This window comes from Vulpes vulpes, chromosome 14 (genome assembly GCF_048418805.1).
Source record: "Vulpes vulpes isolate BD-2025 chromosome 14, VulVul3, whole genome shotgun sequence".
In the NCBI taxonomy this organism is placed as follows: Eukaryota; Metazoa; Chordata; class Mammalia; order Carnivora; family Canidae; genus Vulpes; species Vulpes vulpes.
Genome location: NC_132793.1, coordinates 121,105,788 through 121,126,010, shown reverse-complemented (window position 1 = coordinate 121,126,010; position 20,223 = coordinate 121,105,788). Strand labels below are relative to the sequence as shown.

The 20,223-nt window shown below is 42.1% G+C and overlaps 2 protein-coding genes across 2 annotated transcripts in view; one reads left to right on the top strand and one right to left on the bottom strand.

Moving 5' to 3' along the window:
- KLB (klotho beta) overlaps positions 1–12,408 on the top strand; it is a 37,377-nt gene extending 24,969 nt beyond the window's left edge. Inside the window, exons 4-5 of the mRNA XM_025997781.2 lie at positions 5,618–6,761; positions 10,106–12,408. Of these exons, the coding sequence (XP_025853566.2) occupies positions 5,618–6,761; positions 10,106–10,470 (1,509 nt within the window). The 3' untranslated portion in view covers positions 10,471–12,408. The remainder of the gene's footprint in view (positions 1–5,617; positions 6,762–10,105) is intronic.
- Positions 12,409–15,633: 3,225 nt separating this feature from the next.
- Positions 15,634–20,223, bottom strand: RPL9 (ribosomal protein L9). Its single transcript, XM_025997799.2, has 8 exons — positions 20,128–20,223; positions 19,627–19,673; positions 19,425–19,540; positions 18,907–19,002; positions 17,614–17,746; positions 16,309–16,389; positions 15,987–16,101; positions 15,634–15,719 (listed from the first exon to the last, which is right to left on the bottom strand). The coding sequence occupies exons 2-7, from the start codon at positions 19,670–19,672 to the stop codon at positions 15,995–15,997; spliced, it is 579 nt and encodes a 192-aa protein (XP_025853584.2). The 5' UTR covers position 19,673; positions 20,128–20,223; the 3' UTR covers positions 15,634–15,719; positions 15,987–15,994.

Sequence of the window (20,223 nt, the reverse complement as noted above, 5' to 3'; positions counted from 1 at the left end):
TATGAGGTCCCTATGTCCTGGTGGGGACTCCCAAGCCTCATTTGTCACCTTCATCACATGACTTACTTAAATGCCACCTTCTCAATAAGGCTTCCCTCCACTCCAAAAAAATCACAATCCTCTCATTCCCCTTTATTCCTACCCCCCCATATATGCTATTCATCACTATCTAACATAATACTATGTACTTTTCACACATTTCTTTTGTTCTCTAGCTGTATTGAGATACAACTGACTACCACATTATGTAAGTTAAACATGTACAACACATTGACTTGATTCAATTATATATTGCAAAATGAATACCACCATAACAAAATTCCCATTTCTTTTTGTGGTGAGAACATTTAAGATATATTCTCTTGGCAACTTTATGTAATACTGCATGATTACTAATAATCACTATGCTGTGCATCAGATCCTCAGAACTTAATTTTATCACTGGATGTTTGTACCCTTTCTCCCCATGTCCCCCACCTCCACAGCCTCTTGTAACTGCTCTACAGATTTTTCTTATGTCATTTTTTCACCCTACTAGAATGCAAGCTTTTTCTGCAGAAGGGTGGAGATGCTTGAGGCTTTGCTCCCTGCTGTGTGCCTTACTAGGGCAGCATCAGGTACATGGACCACTGAGCACCGGCCATGTACCATGCAAAGTGAATTTGTTAAGGCCAACTTTTAGAGCCAGATGAGACCTTAGAGACCTCCTCTTCCAAATCCTTCATTTCACAGATAAGGAAAGTGAGATCTATCATTTCATAAATGAGTCCAAGGTAACGTAAGTAGTAGTAGGACTGTAACAGGCATCCCCAAGCCCCCACATTTACAGTGCTCTTTTCAAAATAATAGCAACTATTTTTTAAAGATTTATTTATTCATGAGAGACACACAGAGAGAGAGAGAGAGAGACAGAGAGAGAGAGAGACACAGACACAGGCAGGGGGAGAAGCAGGCTCCATTCCATGCAGGGAGCAGGACATGGGACTCCATCCCAGATCTCCAGGACCACACCCTGGGCTGAAGGCGGCGCCACTGAGCCACCCGGGCTGCCTGCAGCTATTTTTTTAAGTCCTTATTATGTGCCAAGCATATAACTTTGTATATATGCATATTCTCTCTCCTAAATCTTAAAACCCTCATTTTACAAGCAAGGAAACTGAGGCTTGGGGAGGTTACCTAATTTGTTCAGGGTACCCAGATCTGTCTGCTTCCTGACACCATGCTATAAGACCTCACAATACCACACTATGGCCTATATTCTAGAAGCATATGGAAAGCCAGCAAGATCTACAAGGGATGAGACCAGACAAAAGGGCTCAAACCATGAATGAACAAAGTTCACATATTATGAATCTCAGTCCCTGTTGATACTTAAACATGATTTGGTAAAGGCTCAGAGATAATATGGGGGGAAAGATAGAGTAACCTAAATACAGAACTGACTCATCTTCAACTTGTGTCTCCTGTAGAGCCAGCTACTTACTCGGTTGCTATCTCTTCCACATGGCAAAGGCAGGCCATCTTTCCCCTACTACTTCAAATGGGTTTATACTTTCTATAATTCCACACCCAACAAAGAAAGATCCCAGGAGAGATAAGAGTTCCTGCCTGTATATGACCCAACCTGCAAGTTTCTGCTTCATCTAAAGACCCACTTGTGCCCCAGTGATTGACACTGTGAATGTCTATCCTACCTGGGGACCCTACCCCTACTCCTAGGAGGAAGAGTGAATCACTTGGGTCAGAGGAAAGCAATTCTATGATCAACTAGTTCTGAGTCTCATGCTTACACCTGAAGCCCAGGGAGGCATCAGCTGCCCTTGAACTTGGACTAAGAGTGAGGATGTATTGTTTGCCAAGAAAAATGAGAGTGCTTTTTGAAAACACAGTCAGAAAAAAAAAAAAAAAGAAAGAAAACACAGTCAGAGGATGTATGAGTAGATGCCAAAAAACTAGATGTCCTCTATAGGAAGACTGACAAGATGAAAGTAACACTTAAAAAATATTAGTATATCTACCTATAAACATCCCTATCTTATTTTCCTCCAGCCTCTCAGTATTCTTTTCCCCTCTCACCTTTTGTCTTGAGAAATTTCAACCTAGTGCAATAAACACTCATATTCCCTTCATCTAGATTGACTAATTGTTAGCATGTTGCCACAATTGCTTTATCTCTCTTTTATAAACCAGTGAAAAGGGATCCCTGGGTGGTGCAGCGGTTTGGCGCCTGCCTTTGGCCCAGGGCGCGATCCTGGAGACCCGGGATTGAATCCCACGTTGGGCTTCCGGTGCATGGAGCCTGCTTCTCCCTCTGCCTGTGTCTCTGCCTGTCTCTCTCTCTCTCTGTGTGGCTATCATAAATTAAAAAAAAAAACATTTATAAACCAGTGAAAAGTTGCAGACATTATTACACTTCACCCCAAAATATTTCTATTCAAACGTGTCTCCTAAAAATAAGAACATTCTCCTATATCATTATAGTATTATCAAACCCATAATATTTAATATTGATTCATATAATCTAACATACATTCCATATTCAAATTATCCTAAATGTTCCCAAAATGTCCTTATAAAGATTTTTAGAGGGATCCCTGGGTAGCGCAGCTGTTTAGCGCCTGCTTTTGGCCCAGGGCGCGATCCTGGAGACCCGGGATCAAATCCCACGTCGGGCTCCCGGTGCATGGAGCCTGCTTCTCCCTCTGCCTGTGTCTCTGCCTCTCTCTCTCTCTCTCTCTGTGTGACTATCATAAATAAATAAAAATTTAAAAAAATAAAGATTTTTAGATCAAGAATACAAACAAGGATGACACATTGGTTGTCATTTATCTTCAGCCTCCTTTAATTCAGAATAATTCCCCCAAGTTCATGTTATTATCACTTTTGAAGAGCCCAGAACATTTGATTGGAGAATGTCTTATGTTCTCCATTTCTTTGTTTCTTTATTGTAAAGATAAATAAACTTCTGTAACGATAAACTTCTGTAAATATACTACATAGATGAGGTTGTATTTCCCAATATATTGCATCAGGAAGCACGTGTCAGGGGATCCCTGGGTGGCGCAGCGGTTTGGCGCCTGCCTTTGGCCCAGGGCGCGATCCTGGAGACCTGGGATCGAATCCCACGTCGGGCTCCCGGTGCATGGAGCCTGCTTCTCCCTCTGCCTGTGTCTCTGCCTCTCTCTCTCTCTCTGTGACTATAATAAATAAATAAATAATTTAAAAAAAAAAAAAAAAAAAAAGGAAGCACGTGTCATTGCTTCATTATGGAAGATGTTATTGTGTTGAAGTAGTAGTTACCATATTTCTTGATTAAGGCAGCATTTGCCAGATCTCTTAATTGAAAGGTAACTTTTCCATTTGCAATTAAGAAGTAATCTAAAAAAAAGAAGAAGAAATAATCAGCTGGTTACACTTAGAGACCATATACATATCCTGCTTCCCAACAACATATCACTAATGGTCTTTTTTTTTTCTTAAGATTTTATTTATTTATTCATGAGAGACACAGAGAGAGAGGCAAAGACACAGGCAGAGGGAGAAGCAGGCTCTCTGAAAGGAGCCTGATGCGGGACTCAACCCCAGGACTCCAGGATCACAACCTGAGCCAAAGGCAGATGCTCAACCACTGAGCCATCCAGGCACCCTACTAATGGCCTTAATATTGATTCATAAACTTTACCTGAATGATTACTTTGTAGATTGCAAAATGATGAATTTCTAATTGTTATTCCTTCTACGTATATTAGGTAATTCTTTTAATTTCAATGCATTATATATAATTCATTGCTGTAATTGTTTCATTAGTCCTTTTGATGCTCAAATTATCTCAAAGGTGGCCAGTGGGACTCCTTCAAACTGCTCCTGTGTGACATTTCCTTTTCAGTTTTTAAGTGCATCCTTATTTTTCTGGCATAAGATGTACCAGCATCACCTCATTCTTTTCCTGCCCCAGATAGGAAAAAGCCATTTCTCCAAGGAGTCCAGGATCCTCTTAGTGGGAAACAGAATTTTAGAACTAAGCTCTTGGGAGCTAGGGTTGAGATCATAGTTCACCATTTCCAACCAGATGTCTAAGCAGATTAATCACACCCACTTCTCAACCGAATGCTTTTTGGAGGTTTTTAAAAGATTTGCATTTGGCTTGCCTTACCTCATAGCAAGATTGCTCTTTGAACATCCTTTCAACATTAAGATGCTCTGAGGTTTCAAAACACTGGGATTGTCAATCTAAGCTACAAGGATTTTACTCAATTATATGCAGATTTAACTTCATGCTCACATGATCAATGTTCTCTTAGTTTAATGTTCTAGATAACTAGCTGGCAGATGGTAAGTGGGCAGTGATATGGTTTTGTAATTAGACTATGAAGGATGACACACGAGAAAACAATTAGAGGGAAAATATTTACCCAAGGTTAATTACCATTTTTCCAGGTGTATTTAAATTCAGCCATCGGAAGGAAAAGTACTTTAAAACAAGTACAGAACTTTTATTTTTTCTTATTAATTTTGAAGTTGGAAATGTTTCTCTTAAGCCCTTTTCTGTTTTAATGTAGACTCAAGGGCCTAACAGGAAATTATTGCAACCGTGGAAAACTAAACCCAAGTCATGACTACCTTATGTTTATAGATTGCTTTAGAGTTGACAGAGTGCTTTCCCAGAGTCATTGACTCCTCACAACACACCTGTGCGGTGCGTGAGATTGCTCTGTCACTATACAGAGTTGCCAAGTCTGAGTTTCAAGGGGGCAGAATAAGGACAGGAGTCCAGGATTATCTTCTTACTGGGAGTCAGGGTATGACACACCATCAGATCCAAAGTCAATTTGGGAGTTTCTTGGGGATATTTTATGGGTTTTTTTCCAGTCATAATCCCAGTACCTTGCATAAAGAGGGTGTTTGGTATTTTCCTATTGGATGAACACATGCCGTGTTCTCACAGGCACCTGGGTGGGGACAACATAATGATGCATATGTGGTCTCCCTTGGACTTTTCAAATATAAGGTGTTAGAGAGTTGCGTTAGGTACAAGGTAAGGGGTTGTTCCCTACGCCATCCCACTGGCCTCTTTTAAGAATTCTGGCTGGGTCAACCAGCCACCAATAACTCCACACTCTGATCTCAGTGAAATCCTTTGCAGCTGGAATTTCAACTTTGCTGTCCATTTATGGGAGGGTTTGGAAGGTCAACCTTCCTTCTAACTAAGGGTATCAAGCCAAATTTCCAGATGCATTTGAACAGAATCATGTGAGACCCCACTACGTCACTTCAGTTTTTAGGACAAACGAACTAGAAAACCGTTTCTCAGTGTTTTCTGAAAAACAACTTGCCTTGGAAGCCAAGCCGTGGGTGTGGTCCCTTCCCTGTCTTCTGGTCTCCCTGAGAGACTGCAAGAGCTAGATGGGAGGATAATCCAGCAGGCCTCTTGCATGACATCACCAGCGCTGCAAGAACATGCAGGTGGTTAAGGCTCCACGCTTCATTCATTTTCTCCATTGTCAGTAAGCAGCACAGTAAGACCGGGGCTCTTCTTCCTCTTCGACGGTGCATGCCAACGGCCCGTGACAGGCCCTTAGCCGGGTGTGCTTTACCTGAATGTGCTTGTTTTTCACAGCCCAAAGTCGTGGCTTCCTCCCCACAGTTCAGCGACCCTCACCTGTATGTGTGGAATGTGACAGGCAACAGACTGCTGCACCGAGTGGAAGGGGTGAGGCTGAAGACACGGCCGGCTCAATGCACAGATTTTGTCAGCATCAAGAGACAGCTTGAGATGTTGGCGAGGATGAACGTCACTCACTACAGGTTTGCTCTGGACTGGCCCTCCATCCTTCCCACTGGCAACCTGTCCACGGTTAACCGACAAGCCCTGAGCTACTACAGGTGCGTGGTCAGCGAGGCGCTGAAGCTCAGCATCTCCCCGATGGTCACGCTGTACTACCCGACCCACGCCCACCTGGGCCTCCCCGCGCCCCTGCTGCACAGCGGGGGCTGGCTGAACGCGTCCACCGCCCGCGCCTTCCAGGACTATGCCGCGCTGTGCTTCCAGGAGCTGGGGGACCTGGTGAAGCTCTGGATCACCATCAACGAGCCCAACCGGCTGAGCGACGTCTACAGCCACACCAGCAGCGACACCTACCGGGCGGCGCACAACCTGCTGATCGCCCACGCCCTGGTGTGGCGCCTGTACGACCGGCGGTACCGGCCGGCGCAGCGCGGGGCCGTGTCGCTGTCCTTGCACGCGGACTGGGCGGAACCCGCCAACCCCTTCGCCGACTCGCACTGGCAGGCGGCCGAGCGCTTCCTGCAGTTCGAGATCGCCTGGTTCGCCGAGCCGCTCTTCAAGACCGGGGACTACCCGCCGGCCATGAGGGAGTACATCGCCTCCAAGAACAGGCAGGGGCTCTCGCGCTCCTCCCTGCCCCGCTTCACCGACGAGGAGAGGAGGCTGGTCAGGGGCGCCGCCGACTTCTACGCGCTCAACCACTTCACCACCAGGTTCGTGATGCACGCGCGCCGCAACGGCAGCCGCTACGACGCGGACCGCGACGTCCAGTTCCTGCAGGACATCACCTGCCTGAGCTCCCCCAGCCGCCTGGCCGTCCTGCCCTGGGGGGAGCGCAAGGTGCTCAGGTGGATCCGGAAGAACTACGGCGACGTGGACGTGTACATCACGGCCAGCGGCATCGACGACCAGTCTCTGGAAAACGATGAGCTCAGAAAATACTACTTGGAGAGATACATCCAGGAGGCTCTGAAAGGTGAGGTCCGGGCCCACCCGGATACTGGGAAATGACATTACCGGCGGAGGTGAGCGAAGGAAGGACGAGGGGAGGAGGTGCCTTAGTGACAGGGCCAGCTCCTGAGCCAGAATTTGGCGCGTATGGGCAAGTATTTTCTTTTTTTAAGATCAAGAAAATGCAAATTACCTGAACTCTCACTCCCCCCAAACAAGCACTGGTAGTATTTTGGATTATTTACTCCCAGTACGCATGCTGGACATTTTTAGTACAAGTGGAAGTTTTTGTATCCAATTTTTTTCTAAATATCACATTATACGTGTTCCACGTTTCTAACGTTTCTAAAATTGCCTTAATATTATTTTAATGGTTGCTTAAAAGCCCATCATATGAACATATCATCTTTTTTTTTTTTAAAGGGCATCTACATATGCCACGAAGCTTTCCTTTTTTTTTTTTTTTTAAAGATTTTATTTATTTACTCATGAGAGAGGCAGAGGGAAAAGCAGGCTCCATGCAGGGACCCCGACGTGGGACTCGATCCCTGGTCTCCAGCATCACACCCCGGGCGGAAGACAGGCGCTAAACCACTGAGCCACCCGGGCTGCCCATGAACTTATCTTTTAGGCATTTAAGCATTCCTTTGTTTGTTTGGGTTGTTTTTTTTTTTAAACTAAAAAGCAAGTACCTTTGGATATAAATCTTTGTCTTCATTTCTAATTATCTTCCTAACAGGACTGCTCACTATGGAATTATTGGGTCAAATGTTATAAACAGCAGTTCCCATCCCCCTTCCCAAGCAAGCTATAATTTTTAAATACTTTTTAAAAATTCCTCAATTTTATCTATTTTGATAGAAGCAAACATCAGTGTTTGAGAGACATCTCACTCTTCCCAGTATTGGGTACCATTTTTAATTTTTTTTAAAGTTCATAATAGGTTTGTTGAAGCAGCAAAAACATCCCAGAAATACACTTATTTACTGAGCACCTAACATAGGCAGAAACTGTTCTGGGCACTATGTCACCACTGAACAAAATAAAGATTGCTGTCCTCATGAAGCCTATATTTTTGTGGGAGGAGTCAACCAATAAGATATATAACATGTCAGAGGCAAAAAGCTCTATGGAGAAAAAACAGCAGGGAAGAGGGTGACAGGAAGTGGGGTACGGGAGTAGTTACTATTCTAAGGCGTGGTTGGGGAAGTCTTCCAAGATCTGGAGGAGCAAGGCAGAAAACTATCCAGTTATCCGTGAAGTGTTCCCAGTGAGAACAGCAAATGCAAAAACCCTAATGTGGGACCATACCTGGCTGTTTGAGGTTCAGGAAGGAGGTCAACCTGGTTGAAATGAGCAACAGGGGAAAGTAATCAAAGATGAGGTCAAGGAAGTACAAGAACTGTGGCTCTTACTCTGAGATAGGCAGGCCATGGAAGGGGACATGATCTAACAGTTTAAAAGAATCACTCTCGCTACTCTTTTTGAATACATTATAAAGGAGCAAGAACAGAATCAGGGAGGGTTGGGGTAGTGTAAGTAAGAAATAATGGGGGATTGGATTAGGTTATTAAAAGTGGAGATAGTTATGAATGCCTGGGTGGCTCAGCAGTTGATCATCTGTCTTTAGCTCAGGGCGTGATCCTGGAGTCCCAGGATTGATTCCCGCATCAGGCTCCCTGCATGGAGCCTGCTTCTCCCTCTGCCTCTGCCTCTCATGAATAAATAAAAATCATAAAAAAAAAAAAAAAGTCGAGATGGTTAAGAAGTGGCTAGGCTCTCGATTTATTTTGAAGGTAAAGTCAACAGAATTGGACGGAGGGTGTGAAGAAGAGGGAAGAATGAATGTTTTGGTTTGAGCAACTAAAGAGTGAGTGGGTCAGAGACTGGTAGAACAAATTTTTGGAGTTGTTTGGTGTTGCACAGGTTAAATCTGAGATGTCTATCAGACATCCAATTACAGATGTCAAATAGGCTATTTGGAGTTTCAGGTTCAGAGGGAGGTCTGAGGCTGAGATACAAATTTGGGAGTTAAGAGCAAGAATGGTGTTTGGAAACAATAAGGCTGGATGATATCACAAGGGAGCAAGCAAAGAGGCCTGAGCCCTGGGACACTTCAATATTCAGAGGTCAGAGAGATGAGAAACCAGTAAGAGTTAATAGGAGCCAGTGCTGTAAAGATAACTAGAGGAGGGTATGCAATCTAGTTGGGGTGGGGGGGCTTTTGTTTTTGGCTAGAGATATCAGAAGTTAAAGCATGTTCATATGGAAATGACCCGTTAGTAAGGGGAAATACATGAAAGAAGGGGAGAACAGATGGAGATGTCCTTGAGTAAACAAGAGACAGTAAACTTAGTGTATAGGTGAAAGAGCCTCTTCCAGGAACATGGACAGGTCATCCACAGTAACATAAGTATGACAGTAGGTGGACAGATGTGATTGTGGGAAATTGAAGAATTCTCCTGAGTACTTCAGGTTTTAAGTAAAATAGGTAGGAAGATCATCCCTTCAAAGCAAGATGACAGAAGGTGCTGTATGTTTAAGGAGGGAAAGGTGTGTCATCAGGCAAGTAAATGACTAGGGGAAAACCAATAAGATGGTTTTGGGCAGTACCAAGAGCACATCTGAGGTCTGGAATCAGGCCAAATAGACAAGATTTTTTTCTGCTTGTAACCAAATGAACACAATGACAGTAAGTCCTTTTGCACTTTGGTGGCTCCAATTCTTAAATTTGTTTTTGTGCCCTCCCCACACCATCCCAGTGTTTTTGTATTATTTATGGATCAAAGTTTTACTTCAAGGGGATCCCTTGGTGGCTCAGTGGTTTGGCGCCTCCCTTTGGCCCACGGTGTGGTCCTGGAGTCCTGGGATCGAGTCCCGCATCAGGCTCCCTGCGTGGAGCCTGCTTCTCCCTCTGCCTGTATCTCTGCCTCTCTCTCTGTATCTCTCATGAGTAAGTAAATAAAATCTTCTTAAAAAAAATAAAGTTTTACTTCAAAAATTTTAAAACTCAATTACACATATTTTCACCGTTTTTTACCAATCATAAAAGAATGTCAAAAACCCTTTAGTGACTACTGCTACTTTTTTTTTTTTAATTTTTTATTTATGATAGTCACAGAGAGAGAGAGAGAGGCAGAGACATGGCAGAGGGAGAAGCAGGCTCCATGCACCGGGAGCCCGATGTGGGATTCGATCCCGGGTCTCCAGGATCGCGCCCTGGGCTAAAGGCAGGCGCCAAACCGCTGCACCACCCAGGGATCCCTACTGCTACTTTAATAAACTTAGCTTATTTCAATAGAAACTAAATTCTTACTCAGATATTTTATAGCCCATTTGTGATTAATGTTCAATTCTGATATTTTTCAGCACACCTAATTGATAAAGTCAAAATCAAAGGCTATTATGCATTCAAACTGACTGAAGAAAAATCTAAACCCAGATTTGGATTCTTCACGTCTGAATTCAAAGCTAAATCCTCAGTTCAGCTTTACAACAAACTGATCAGCAACAGTGGCTTCCCTTCTGAGAACAGGAGTCCTAGATGCAGTGAGACTCAAAGAAACACAGAGTGCATGGTCTGCTTATTTCTTGTGCAAAAGAAACCACTGATTTTCTTTAGTTGTTGCTTCTTCTCTACCCTGGTTCTACTTTTATCGATTACCATTCTTCATAAGAGAAAGAGAAGAAAAATTTGGAAAGCAAAGAACTTACAACATATACCATTAAAGTGAGGCCACAGAAAGTTCTTAGTGAAACTGATCCTATTTCTGTCTGCATGATAGAAAGTCTAAAAATTCACTCCAGTCCCAAATACTGGTAACATAGAAGACAATTTGAAACACTAGTGCTAACCAAGGTGATGACAATCGAGGTCTCTGCTGTGTGGTCCAAATGAATTTTCCATTAGGTATTGACATCACTGAATACAGTTTTTAGATCTGAAGACAAAGGCTTTACCCAGAGAGTAAGCTAGGAGGATTATCTGATACAATGCTTCATTAAGTTTAATAAGCTGTTATCCATCATTCTTCTCTGGCTTCCTTCTAGAAATACCAATAGCTACTTATAGCAACTTACTTAGAAAAAAGTGCAACTTTTGCTAGACTCCACAGCAGAAATCTAAAACTCTTAACACTGGATATTCAGTGATTATTCTATCACTTCTAACAAGGTGCTTTTCCCCTTTAGAAGATATACAATAGGGTAAATAGTGCTCCTTTATCATCCATTCCAGCACTTTTTTTTTTCCAGCATAGACTCTTAAACACATTGATCCTAGTTTTTCTCAATAGAAATAAAAATCACTTAGAAAACATGGAATTTTGTGAGGTCTCTCCTTGCATTAGATCTGTTGTTGTTTTTTTTTTTTTTTAAAAAGACTTAATTTCCATAACCCATCTCATGGGAAGATCACAGGACTAAGATTAAGGAGAGTTAGACCCATCAACTGCCTGAGGAGACAGACAGCACTCAACCTCACAGTACAGCAAATTCCTTGGGACAAACTGACAGCAATCTTCCGCACTTGGATTGTTGAGGCAGCACACAAGATCTTAACATACTTAGGAAAGTTAAATATTCTAAAAAGATGTAAAGTTTTATTTTTATTATCAAGTCTTCAAAGGACCATATTATTCTGTAAGACTTGCTCTCTCCTGAGTTCCACTGTTCTGACACTATGTGTATATGGGGACACTCAAACTGCACCTTGACATTGCAACTTTGGATACAATTCAGAATGTAAATGTTTTAAGGACTTAAAACTTTCTTCACTGCACCTTTTGAAGCTGGGATTAAGTAAATATGAACTGGGAGTTTGACTTTTTTGAACTCTGTGCTTGATTTATTCAGTGTATTCTTAATTTTAAGGAAAACCTGAATGTAAACCCATTCATACCCTTTCTTTAGGTTAGTAAACATTTAACCACCCATTTCACCTAGTAGCTAATCACTGTCCACATGCTCCAGGAATTTACTTTGAGTCAAAGGAAAGCGTTCTTGTCCAAAAAAACCTTGATAGGAAACTACCCTAAATTGAATAAATTGTGCTTTCCACAAATGACTATGTCAGAAGTCAAATTTTGCAGGTAATGGAGATTCTGATAATAGGAAGTTTCAAACATGCCATAATGAGGTAATACAATTGGTCAGGTAAATACAAAAGTGATGGGAAATCAATTTTACTTTTTGGCTGGCCAAATTCAAACAGTAATTGTGTTTTATTATCCTCGTCGCCCCCACTGTATCCATTCTCCCAGCTTTGGCAGTTTTTATATTATGCTTTTTATGTTTCCGAATAATATTTGGTATTTCCTCTTTGAAAACTCATATCGCGAGCCTAAGGCTATCCGCAGTTACAACTGATTGTTTTAATGTTAACTATGGAGAAAGACTGTCATTTAAAAGAATCACTTGGCTGGGTTGATGGTTGTTTTTCCCTTAGTGCCACGTGGATTCATTGACCCGAGTTCCAGTGAATATCCTTATAGGAGTTATCAGTTGAACAACTTATTACCAACTTTTCAACCTCTCTAACATCCAACATCTTGAAAAAGTAATGAATATTCAGTCATAGGAATAACAAAGTTTAGAATTAAGGTTTTGCTTTTCTGGTGTCTAAATACTTTGTGTTCTGATTAAAAAGTATCTTGTATTGTTTATCATTTAAATCTTTAGTACTTTGTCTTTCTTTACATTCAGAGCTGAAGTTAAAATGTGTCCTTTTTTCAAATGTTACCTTGCCATAAACTCCCCCAAATTGTCAAGTCCCAAACTAATGCTTACAGTCCTAGACCACCAGGGAATTACAAGTTTTTAAAACCATCACCATACAAGAATCCTTAAGTAAATATTTAATCTAAATCATGATAATTATACTGAATACTCAGGTTTATCCCAAACTGATTTTAAGATTTTTTAAAAGGGTTTTTTATTATTTTTTTAAAATGTTATTTATTTATGATAGTCAGAGAGAGAGACAGATAGAGGCAGAGACATAGGCAGAGGGAGAAGCAGACTCCATGCACCGGGAGCCCGACGTGGGATTCGATCCCGGGTCTCCAGGACCGCACCCTGGGCCAAAGGCAGGCGCTAAACCGCTGCGCCACCCAGGGACCCCCTGATTTTAAGATTTTATTCACGAAGACAGACATAGGCATAGGGAGAAGCAGGCTTCTCAGAGCCCAATATGGGACTTGATCACTGGACCCCAGGATCACGCCCTGAGCCAAAGGCAGACACAACAGCAGAGTCACCCAGGCATCCCTATCCCAAACTGATTTAAAAACCAAGTCATTTGAAATGGACAGCTTTTTGACAGGGTAAGACCTTTAGAATTTAAGCCTGGGACTTGGGGGAGGGGGGCGCGGATGGTGGAAAGCCTCTTAAAAATCAGGTGTTCTATTTTGGTGTGGTATTAATTTGCAGTCAATGGAACAACCCCATCTTTAACAAGTCTGGTACATATGGAAAATAGAACTCTAGTGTTTAAAGATCCTCTGTAAAATGAGGTGGTCAGTACATTGACTAATTTCTTAATCTAACTTATTCCAAATACACTGCTTTATGCTGATATTTATATTCACTAACCTTATCTGGTCAATTTTAAGAACCATATAAAATGTGAATGGGTCTGGTGTAGAATTGGATTCTGCCCAACATTGCCTCTGCCCATCTTCCCAAGCTGTGTGCATCCTGAATAACTTTCTTTGGAGTATATAAAACATGGATATCTAAACCTCAAAGTTGGGAAATGTAACACACAAGTGATTATCCATTGTAGACATATTGGACGATTCTTCCCAGGAGAAATTGGATTTTCCCTTACCACATCCAATTTCAACTTTTTAAAATTTATTCATTTGACACAGTAAGCACAAATGGGGTAGGGGGAACACCAGGGAGAGGGAGCAGACTCCCCGCTGAGCAAGGAACCTGATGCGGGGGCTCAATCCCAGATCCTAGGATCATGACCTAAGCTTAAGGCAGAGGAGATGCTTAACCAAATGAAACATCCAGGCACCCCCTACCACATTCAACTTAAGTGAAAAAAAACACTGCTGCTACAACCAGCCTCCAATTATTTTTTTTTTAAATTTTTATTTATTTATGATAGTCACAGAGAGAGAGAGAGAGAGGCAGAGACACAGGCAGAGGGAGAAGCAGGCTCCATGCACCAGCAGCCTGACGTGGTATTCGATCCCGGGTCTCCAGGATCGCGCCCTGGGCCAAAGGCAGGCGCTAAACCGCTGCGCCACCCAGGGATCCCAGCCTCCAATTATTATGCTGTGAAGTCTCACCCATCATGTTAATCCATCTCTGTGAGAAATTACTCCCACAGCTGCTTCCACCACCTATACAACTGACACTCTCAATTATAACACCTTTATCCTTCTAAAATATTGCCATTTAGAATTTTCTTCAACCTTCAAAATCAGTTATGTAATCCTCAATACCTCCCAAAACATTTCTTTCCAGTCCCATTGGTGAGTCTTCAATCTCCCTGGCAACCTAGGTACCATTCACCCGCAAACAGCTATGCGCCAGGCACTATTGTCCCTAGTACTCTGAATATCCCAGTGAGAAAAGATCCATCCTCACAAAGGTTACATTCTAACTGGAAAAAAGCAACCAATACACAACAAAGTAAACCACATTACATTATAAATGCTATGGACAAAAGCAAGTGAAGCAGAGGTAAGGATATGTATGCTAGGATGGGGCTGAGGAATCAACACAATAGGGTGATCAAGGCAGGCTTCACTGAAAATATCTGACAATAGACTTGAAAGTTAAATTGCCACTCTAAAGGGAAAGGACTTCAAAACAAAGGGAAAGGACTTCTAAAAAGACAACTTGAAGGTTTTAAGACAGTGGTACTGAAGAATAGCAAGGCCAGTTCAGTCACTCAATCAGACACAGTGGAGGTTGAGAAATGCATTCTCAGTACTGCTGAAAACAGATAACCAGCCAAAACAAATATACAAATCCAGGCAAAATGTAGTTTTTCATTTCCTAGGTTATGAAAAATTTCAAAACTTTATATTAAAACCAGCTATTAAAATATACAAATATATAAATCCAGGCAAAATGTAGTTTTTCATTTCCTAGGTTATGAAAAATTTCACAACTTTATGTAAGGCTGGAGTTTCCATCAGTTGAGATGGGAGAACTGCAGAAAGAGGTTGGGAGCAACCCTGCTGTTAGTCCAGTATGGTCACATATTTGAAGTGTGACACACAGAATTGGGGGATTTTGAGTGTTATCAATTTCTTAAAAAAAGTCACGGACAATATGGGAGTAAAAAGCTGAGGTAGTGTAGAGAGTGAAGAAGAGAGTATCTTGGACACAACAGCCCTGTTTATCATGAACACAAATTAACTTTATCACTTTGTTCCACTCTGTTGCTTTCTACACAAGTTACCAGTATCCAGACTCAAGCATACTTACTTCACAAATATTCAAATTTATGCCTCTGTAGAATTAGATACCTTCAGGATCTCCCCCCAAAGTTCTACATCCAATGATGAACCGTGTTGCCTGTCACTGGTACTGTATTCCTCTTGCCTGAAATACCTTTGAAATTCCTTCAAAAACCAAATTCAGCCAATTCTCCCATAATGTTTTACTAGAAAAAAATTCCTGTTCTACTCCTTGTTACTGTTCTTGGCACAAAACAATTTACTTCTGAATGGTTTAACTGTCAAATAGCTAGAAAGAATTATTGGTTTAAGAAAAAGCCACAGGGGTGCCTGGATGGCTCAGTTGGTTAAGCCTCTGCCTTTGCTTAGGTCATGATCCTGGGTTCCTGGGATGGAGCCTTGCATCAGGCTTCTAACTCATGCTCTCGGTCTCTCTCAAATAAATATTTTTAAAAAGAAAGAAAAAGCCCCAAATCAGTGTAGTTTTTATTGCATTCTTAAGGTATCACAAATAAGTCTGAAAAATCATCTGGCATCTTGCTGTTTCTGTTGCTGGACAACTGTAAAAAGAAATGAAAAGATCTGTCAATTCCCATCAATACCCTCTGAAACATGTTCTACCCTAAATAATCGAAAACATTGTCTAAGATTCTGACTTACTAGAGTTCATAGGAAAAATGCATGGCAATTTTCTTATTCTGCCAAATTTAGTGTGTTCCAGAATATAACTCACTTTCTGCCATTACAACTCCAGTTCCAGACTTAGTAAATTAAGACCTCTATAACTAAACCAGTAAGGAAACTTACAGACACTGCCAAGAACCTACCTCAGAGCTTATTCATCAGCCTGCTGAACTGTTCCTTTTTCAGAAACATAGATACCATCCAAAAATTTTCTGATATCCTTGTTTTTAACAGTTGTCGCTTGCTGGATCAAAGCAGCTATTAACAGCGAAAAAAATAAGTAGATTACGTTATAGCCAAACTCATCTTAAAAGGATTTTACTAAATGCCATACTTAAAAACCTATGTACCTTGGTAGTTTTACTTAATTCCACAAATTAAAAAGCTCAGAGAATACCGTGTATTCAACTACAAGATTTAAACAAAACTTTGTAGGCAGTAATTAGGCATACTAAACATGCAAACCTGAGTTTGAAACAAGTTCAATGTCATTTCCTTCAAGAATTAACTCATCTTTTTGGGCTTGAGATACCGAACAAGCAACACCTAAAAAGAGAAAAAGGCATTCACATAATGTCAACATAAAATCAAATCTGTATATTCAATTTAAAAACATTTAAAGAAAAAAAAGAAAAAAAAGAAAAAAGAAAAAAAAAAAGAAAAAAAAAATAAAGAAAAAAAAAATAAATAAAAACATTTAAAGTAGCAGCTTATTCCATTTAAAACTCCACACAACAAATAAAACTTCTTGAGATTCTAATTTTATAGGACCTGACTTATCTGGGCAACAACATCTGGTTTGTGTTCCTGCTTGAACAAATTTGTTCCAGAGTAGTCAGACCTTCAGTGCTTCAGTCAAGAAGTGTAAGATGGTATTCAGCTAGTACAACTTAGCTGTGCAAAGCTTCGTTATAAAGTGTTATATAACAATCCCTACTAAATGCTGTTGATCACAGCTAATACCACGCAATTATTTTTGTTCATTAAACTGATACTAAGAATTCCTTCTTTCCACCCCAATGGAATCAAGAATCTTCAAGAGAGCACTAAGCTGGGCAGCCCCGGTGGCGCAGCAGTTTAGTGCCGCCTGCAGCCCAGGGCGTGATCCTGGAGACCCTGGATCAAGTCCCACGTCAGGCTCTCTGTATGATGCCTGCTTCTTCCTCTGCCTGTGTCTCTGCCTCTCTATGAATAAATAAAATCTTTAAAAAAAAAAAAAAAGGAAGAAAAAAAAAGAGAGAGCACTAAGCTTTAAAATTTTCTAACTGTTGGGGCACCAGGCTGACTCAGTCAATGGAACATGTGACTCTTGATCTAACGATTGTGGAGATTGCTTAAAAATAAAATTTTTAATGCTTCTGTGTTTACCGTTATCAAGCAAGAACTATTGCAAGTGCATTTTGATTTTAACTCATTTAACCATAGATGTTCCCGATTTTAGAGCACTACAATGACGCACAAAGGTAGATGATTTTGCCCAAGGTTGAAAGGAGAACTGAGATTTGAGTCTGTTATTCATCACTACTCAAAATTTTAGGATTTCACATTTTGCAAAGAGAATTAAACACTGCTAACACTCCCTGAAACTACTCTAGTGCACAAGCCTCTAGACATCACAATCAGTACAAACAGGATATAAAACCATAACTGGCACCAAGAGTTATTACAAGCATAATCAAAATGTACAATTATGAAGTATGGATTTATAGCCAACCCAAAACACCAGTCTTCACAAGTAAAAGGAACCATTTCTGAACCATATGCACATACCTGGCCTCATCCGAACCCTGCGAATGTATTTTTCACCTAAGAAATTTCGGATTTCAACAAGAGAACCATTCTCCTGAATAACAACGTTGATGGGGAAGTGAGCATACACCGACCTCATCTTGTAACGGAAGCCCTGTGAGGTAAACAATTTGCAAAACTGAGCAATTTCAAAGACAAAACGAGTTTCTAAATTTTGTAGGATGCTAACATTACTTAAAATTTAAAAAATGAAAGTCTTCACATAGGAATGCATTGTCACCTGACCAAAATCTTCCAAATTGTATACATAAACACGTTTCTGACTCTTCAAGACTGTAAAACCCTTTAAAGGAGCATTTACTTTACTACCCCCCCCATGACCGCAGTAAACAATGCCAGCTTTTATTTATTTATTTATTTTTAAAGATTTTATTTATTTATTCATAGAGATGCAGAGAGAGAGAGAGAGGCAGAGACACAGGAAGAGGGAGAAGCAGGCTCCATGCAGAGAGCCTGACGTAGGACTCGATCCAGGGTCTCCAGGATCACGCCCTGGGCTGCAGGCGGCGCTAAACCACTGCGCCACCGGGGCTGCCCCAATGTCAGCTTTTAAAAATGAGAACCCCAAAGCCCTTCATCTTGAACGTGTGACTAACATTTGAGTTATTACGGTATGCCAGATGGTAAGAATTCAGACAGGCCTCTGTGCCCTCAAGGAACTTACTCTGGTAGCAAGGTAAACAGGGGAAACATGACCTAATAGGTTTATAATGGAGTTGAAAAGTGCCATTATGAGGTGCACTCTGAATGGGCTGGGTTTTAATGCAAAGAAAATCGTTTCAGCAAAGACAGCAACATGATCTTAAAGGCTGGGGGGAGAGGGAGTTATAGAGAATAGTGACATCAAATAGGTTTTTTGTTAGTAGACTTGGAGCACAGAAAGCAGATCCAGCTTTTTCTATACCCTCAAGGGGCCCTGGTGGTGAGAGGTAAGCCAACAACAAAAAAAAGCAAAGCGTACCCTATATGCTACGTTTTCTATAAACAAAACAAAACACACATCCCAAAGATGTGAATTTTGTGTGAAAAAAACACCATCAGCCTACTACTAAGACCATCTTGTCTTCACTATTATCACTTAATCCCAAAGACCAACGAACACCTATTAAACTGCTAAGACCACCTTTTCCCCAAGACCTCAATAAGTTACAGTCATAATCTATGTTCTGAAGTAGACATTGATGCTGCATAGGTGAAGTACAGCCGAGGAACTCCTTCCCCTCCCAAGCCAAGCTGTCTGATCCGTCTGCTTACCAGTGTCACGCCCTTGATCATGTTCTGAACGTGACTACAGATCGTGCGAACGGTAGCCAGTTCTTTTCTATTTCCCCACCATTTGTCAACTCGGAGCTGTAACAGAACAAAACTTCTGTGAGATGCTTTCCAGTTAATAAGGAAGCCTGAAAAGAAAAATTCATACTTCATGCCTGGAGAGCTTGCAAGACCTGCCTGGTCCCCAAGATTCCCACGAAATAATCAGGAGGGAAAGAAGCCTAACTTTTAACAGTATTAAGACCTCGACACAAACGATGACTCGTACAAACATCGAGCTTTATAACCTATTCACTATTTCCTTTCTCCACTTCACGAAGGCAGTTAACACCGAGACTAGCCACACTTTTGTGGACACCAAAATTTTTAAGCTGAGACACTGAACCTCAATTCTTTAATTCTCAGAGCGACCAAATTCGGAGCTAATCCATCCCTACCTCCCAAACAAGCAACGGATATGCTAGGAAAGAAAAAAAAAAAACAAAAAACCCGTATCTCACCCTCTTCTTCTTCTTTCCGAGAAGACTGAGTTCTACGTTGATGTGATTGAAGTCCCTTCGCAGGGTTCCTCTGGGGCCCTTCACGATCACAGTGCGTCCCTTCAGGGTGATGTCGACTGGGAGAGAACATACCAGTGAGGCCTCGGAACAAGGCACAAAGCAGGCAGTAAAGACGTAAGAACACAAACATGAGGTCTCTTACCATTTTCTGGAATGTCGACAGTCTGATTGCTGAGAATGGTCTTCATTCTGAAACACAAACGCGTGGCGTTACGAGGCGGGCGCAGGGCCTGCTGGCGACCACAGTGGCCCGCGCGGAGCTCCCCGCCACCGGAGGCCGGGCAAGCAGAAACCCCGGGGAGGACGCAGGGGGCCCGAGCGGGAGAGCAGCCCCCGCTGGGTCCTGACCAGGAACGAGCAGCTTCCAAGAAGACATCAGGCGCACAGAGGGCGAGCTCCCGCTCAGCGCAACCCTAGGCGCCCCACTGAGGCGGCGCCATCACGCCAACGCTGAGGGGCGGGGGTAGGCCCTACAGGCCCAACACAGGGCTCGAATCCCAGCGCCGCCAGATCCATATGGCGCTCGGCGCGCGGAGGAACAACGGGCATAAAGGCTCCGAGGGCCAAACACGCGCGCCACTGGCTTTCCCACAGCCGATGGCTTCAGATTCCCCAAACCCCCAAAACTCAGAGACAACCTCACCTCGCAATAGATGCGGCAAAGAGAGAGCGTCATTCGTCATCACGTACTTGTATCCCGTAAGGGCCCTGCGTCTGGCGTCATAAGTGCGCGACGCTA

Excerpts from the sequence above, each read along its gene's own strand:
- RPL9 (XM_025997799.2), bottom strand. The coding sequence starts at position 19,672 with ATGAAGACCATTCTCAGCAATCAGACTGTCGACATTCCAGAAAATG. Across the intron at positions 19,541-19,626 it reads TGTCGACATTCCAGAAAATG|TCGACATCACCCTGAAGGGA; the intron begins GTAAGAGACCTC and ends GTTCTCTCCCAG. Across the intron at positions 16,390-17,613 it reads CAGGGTTCGGATGAGGCCAG|GTGTTGCTTGTTCGGTATCT; the intron begins GTATGTGCATAT and ends TTCTCTTTTTAG.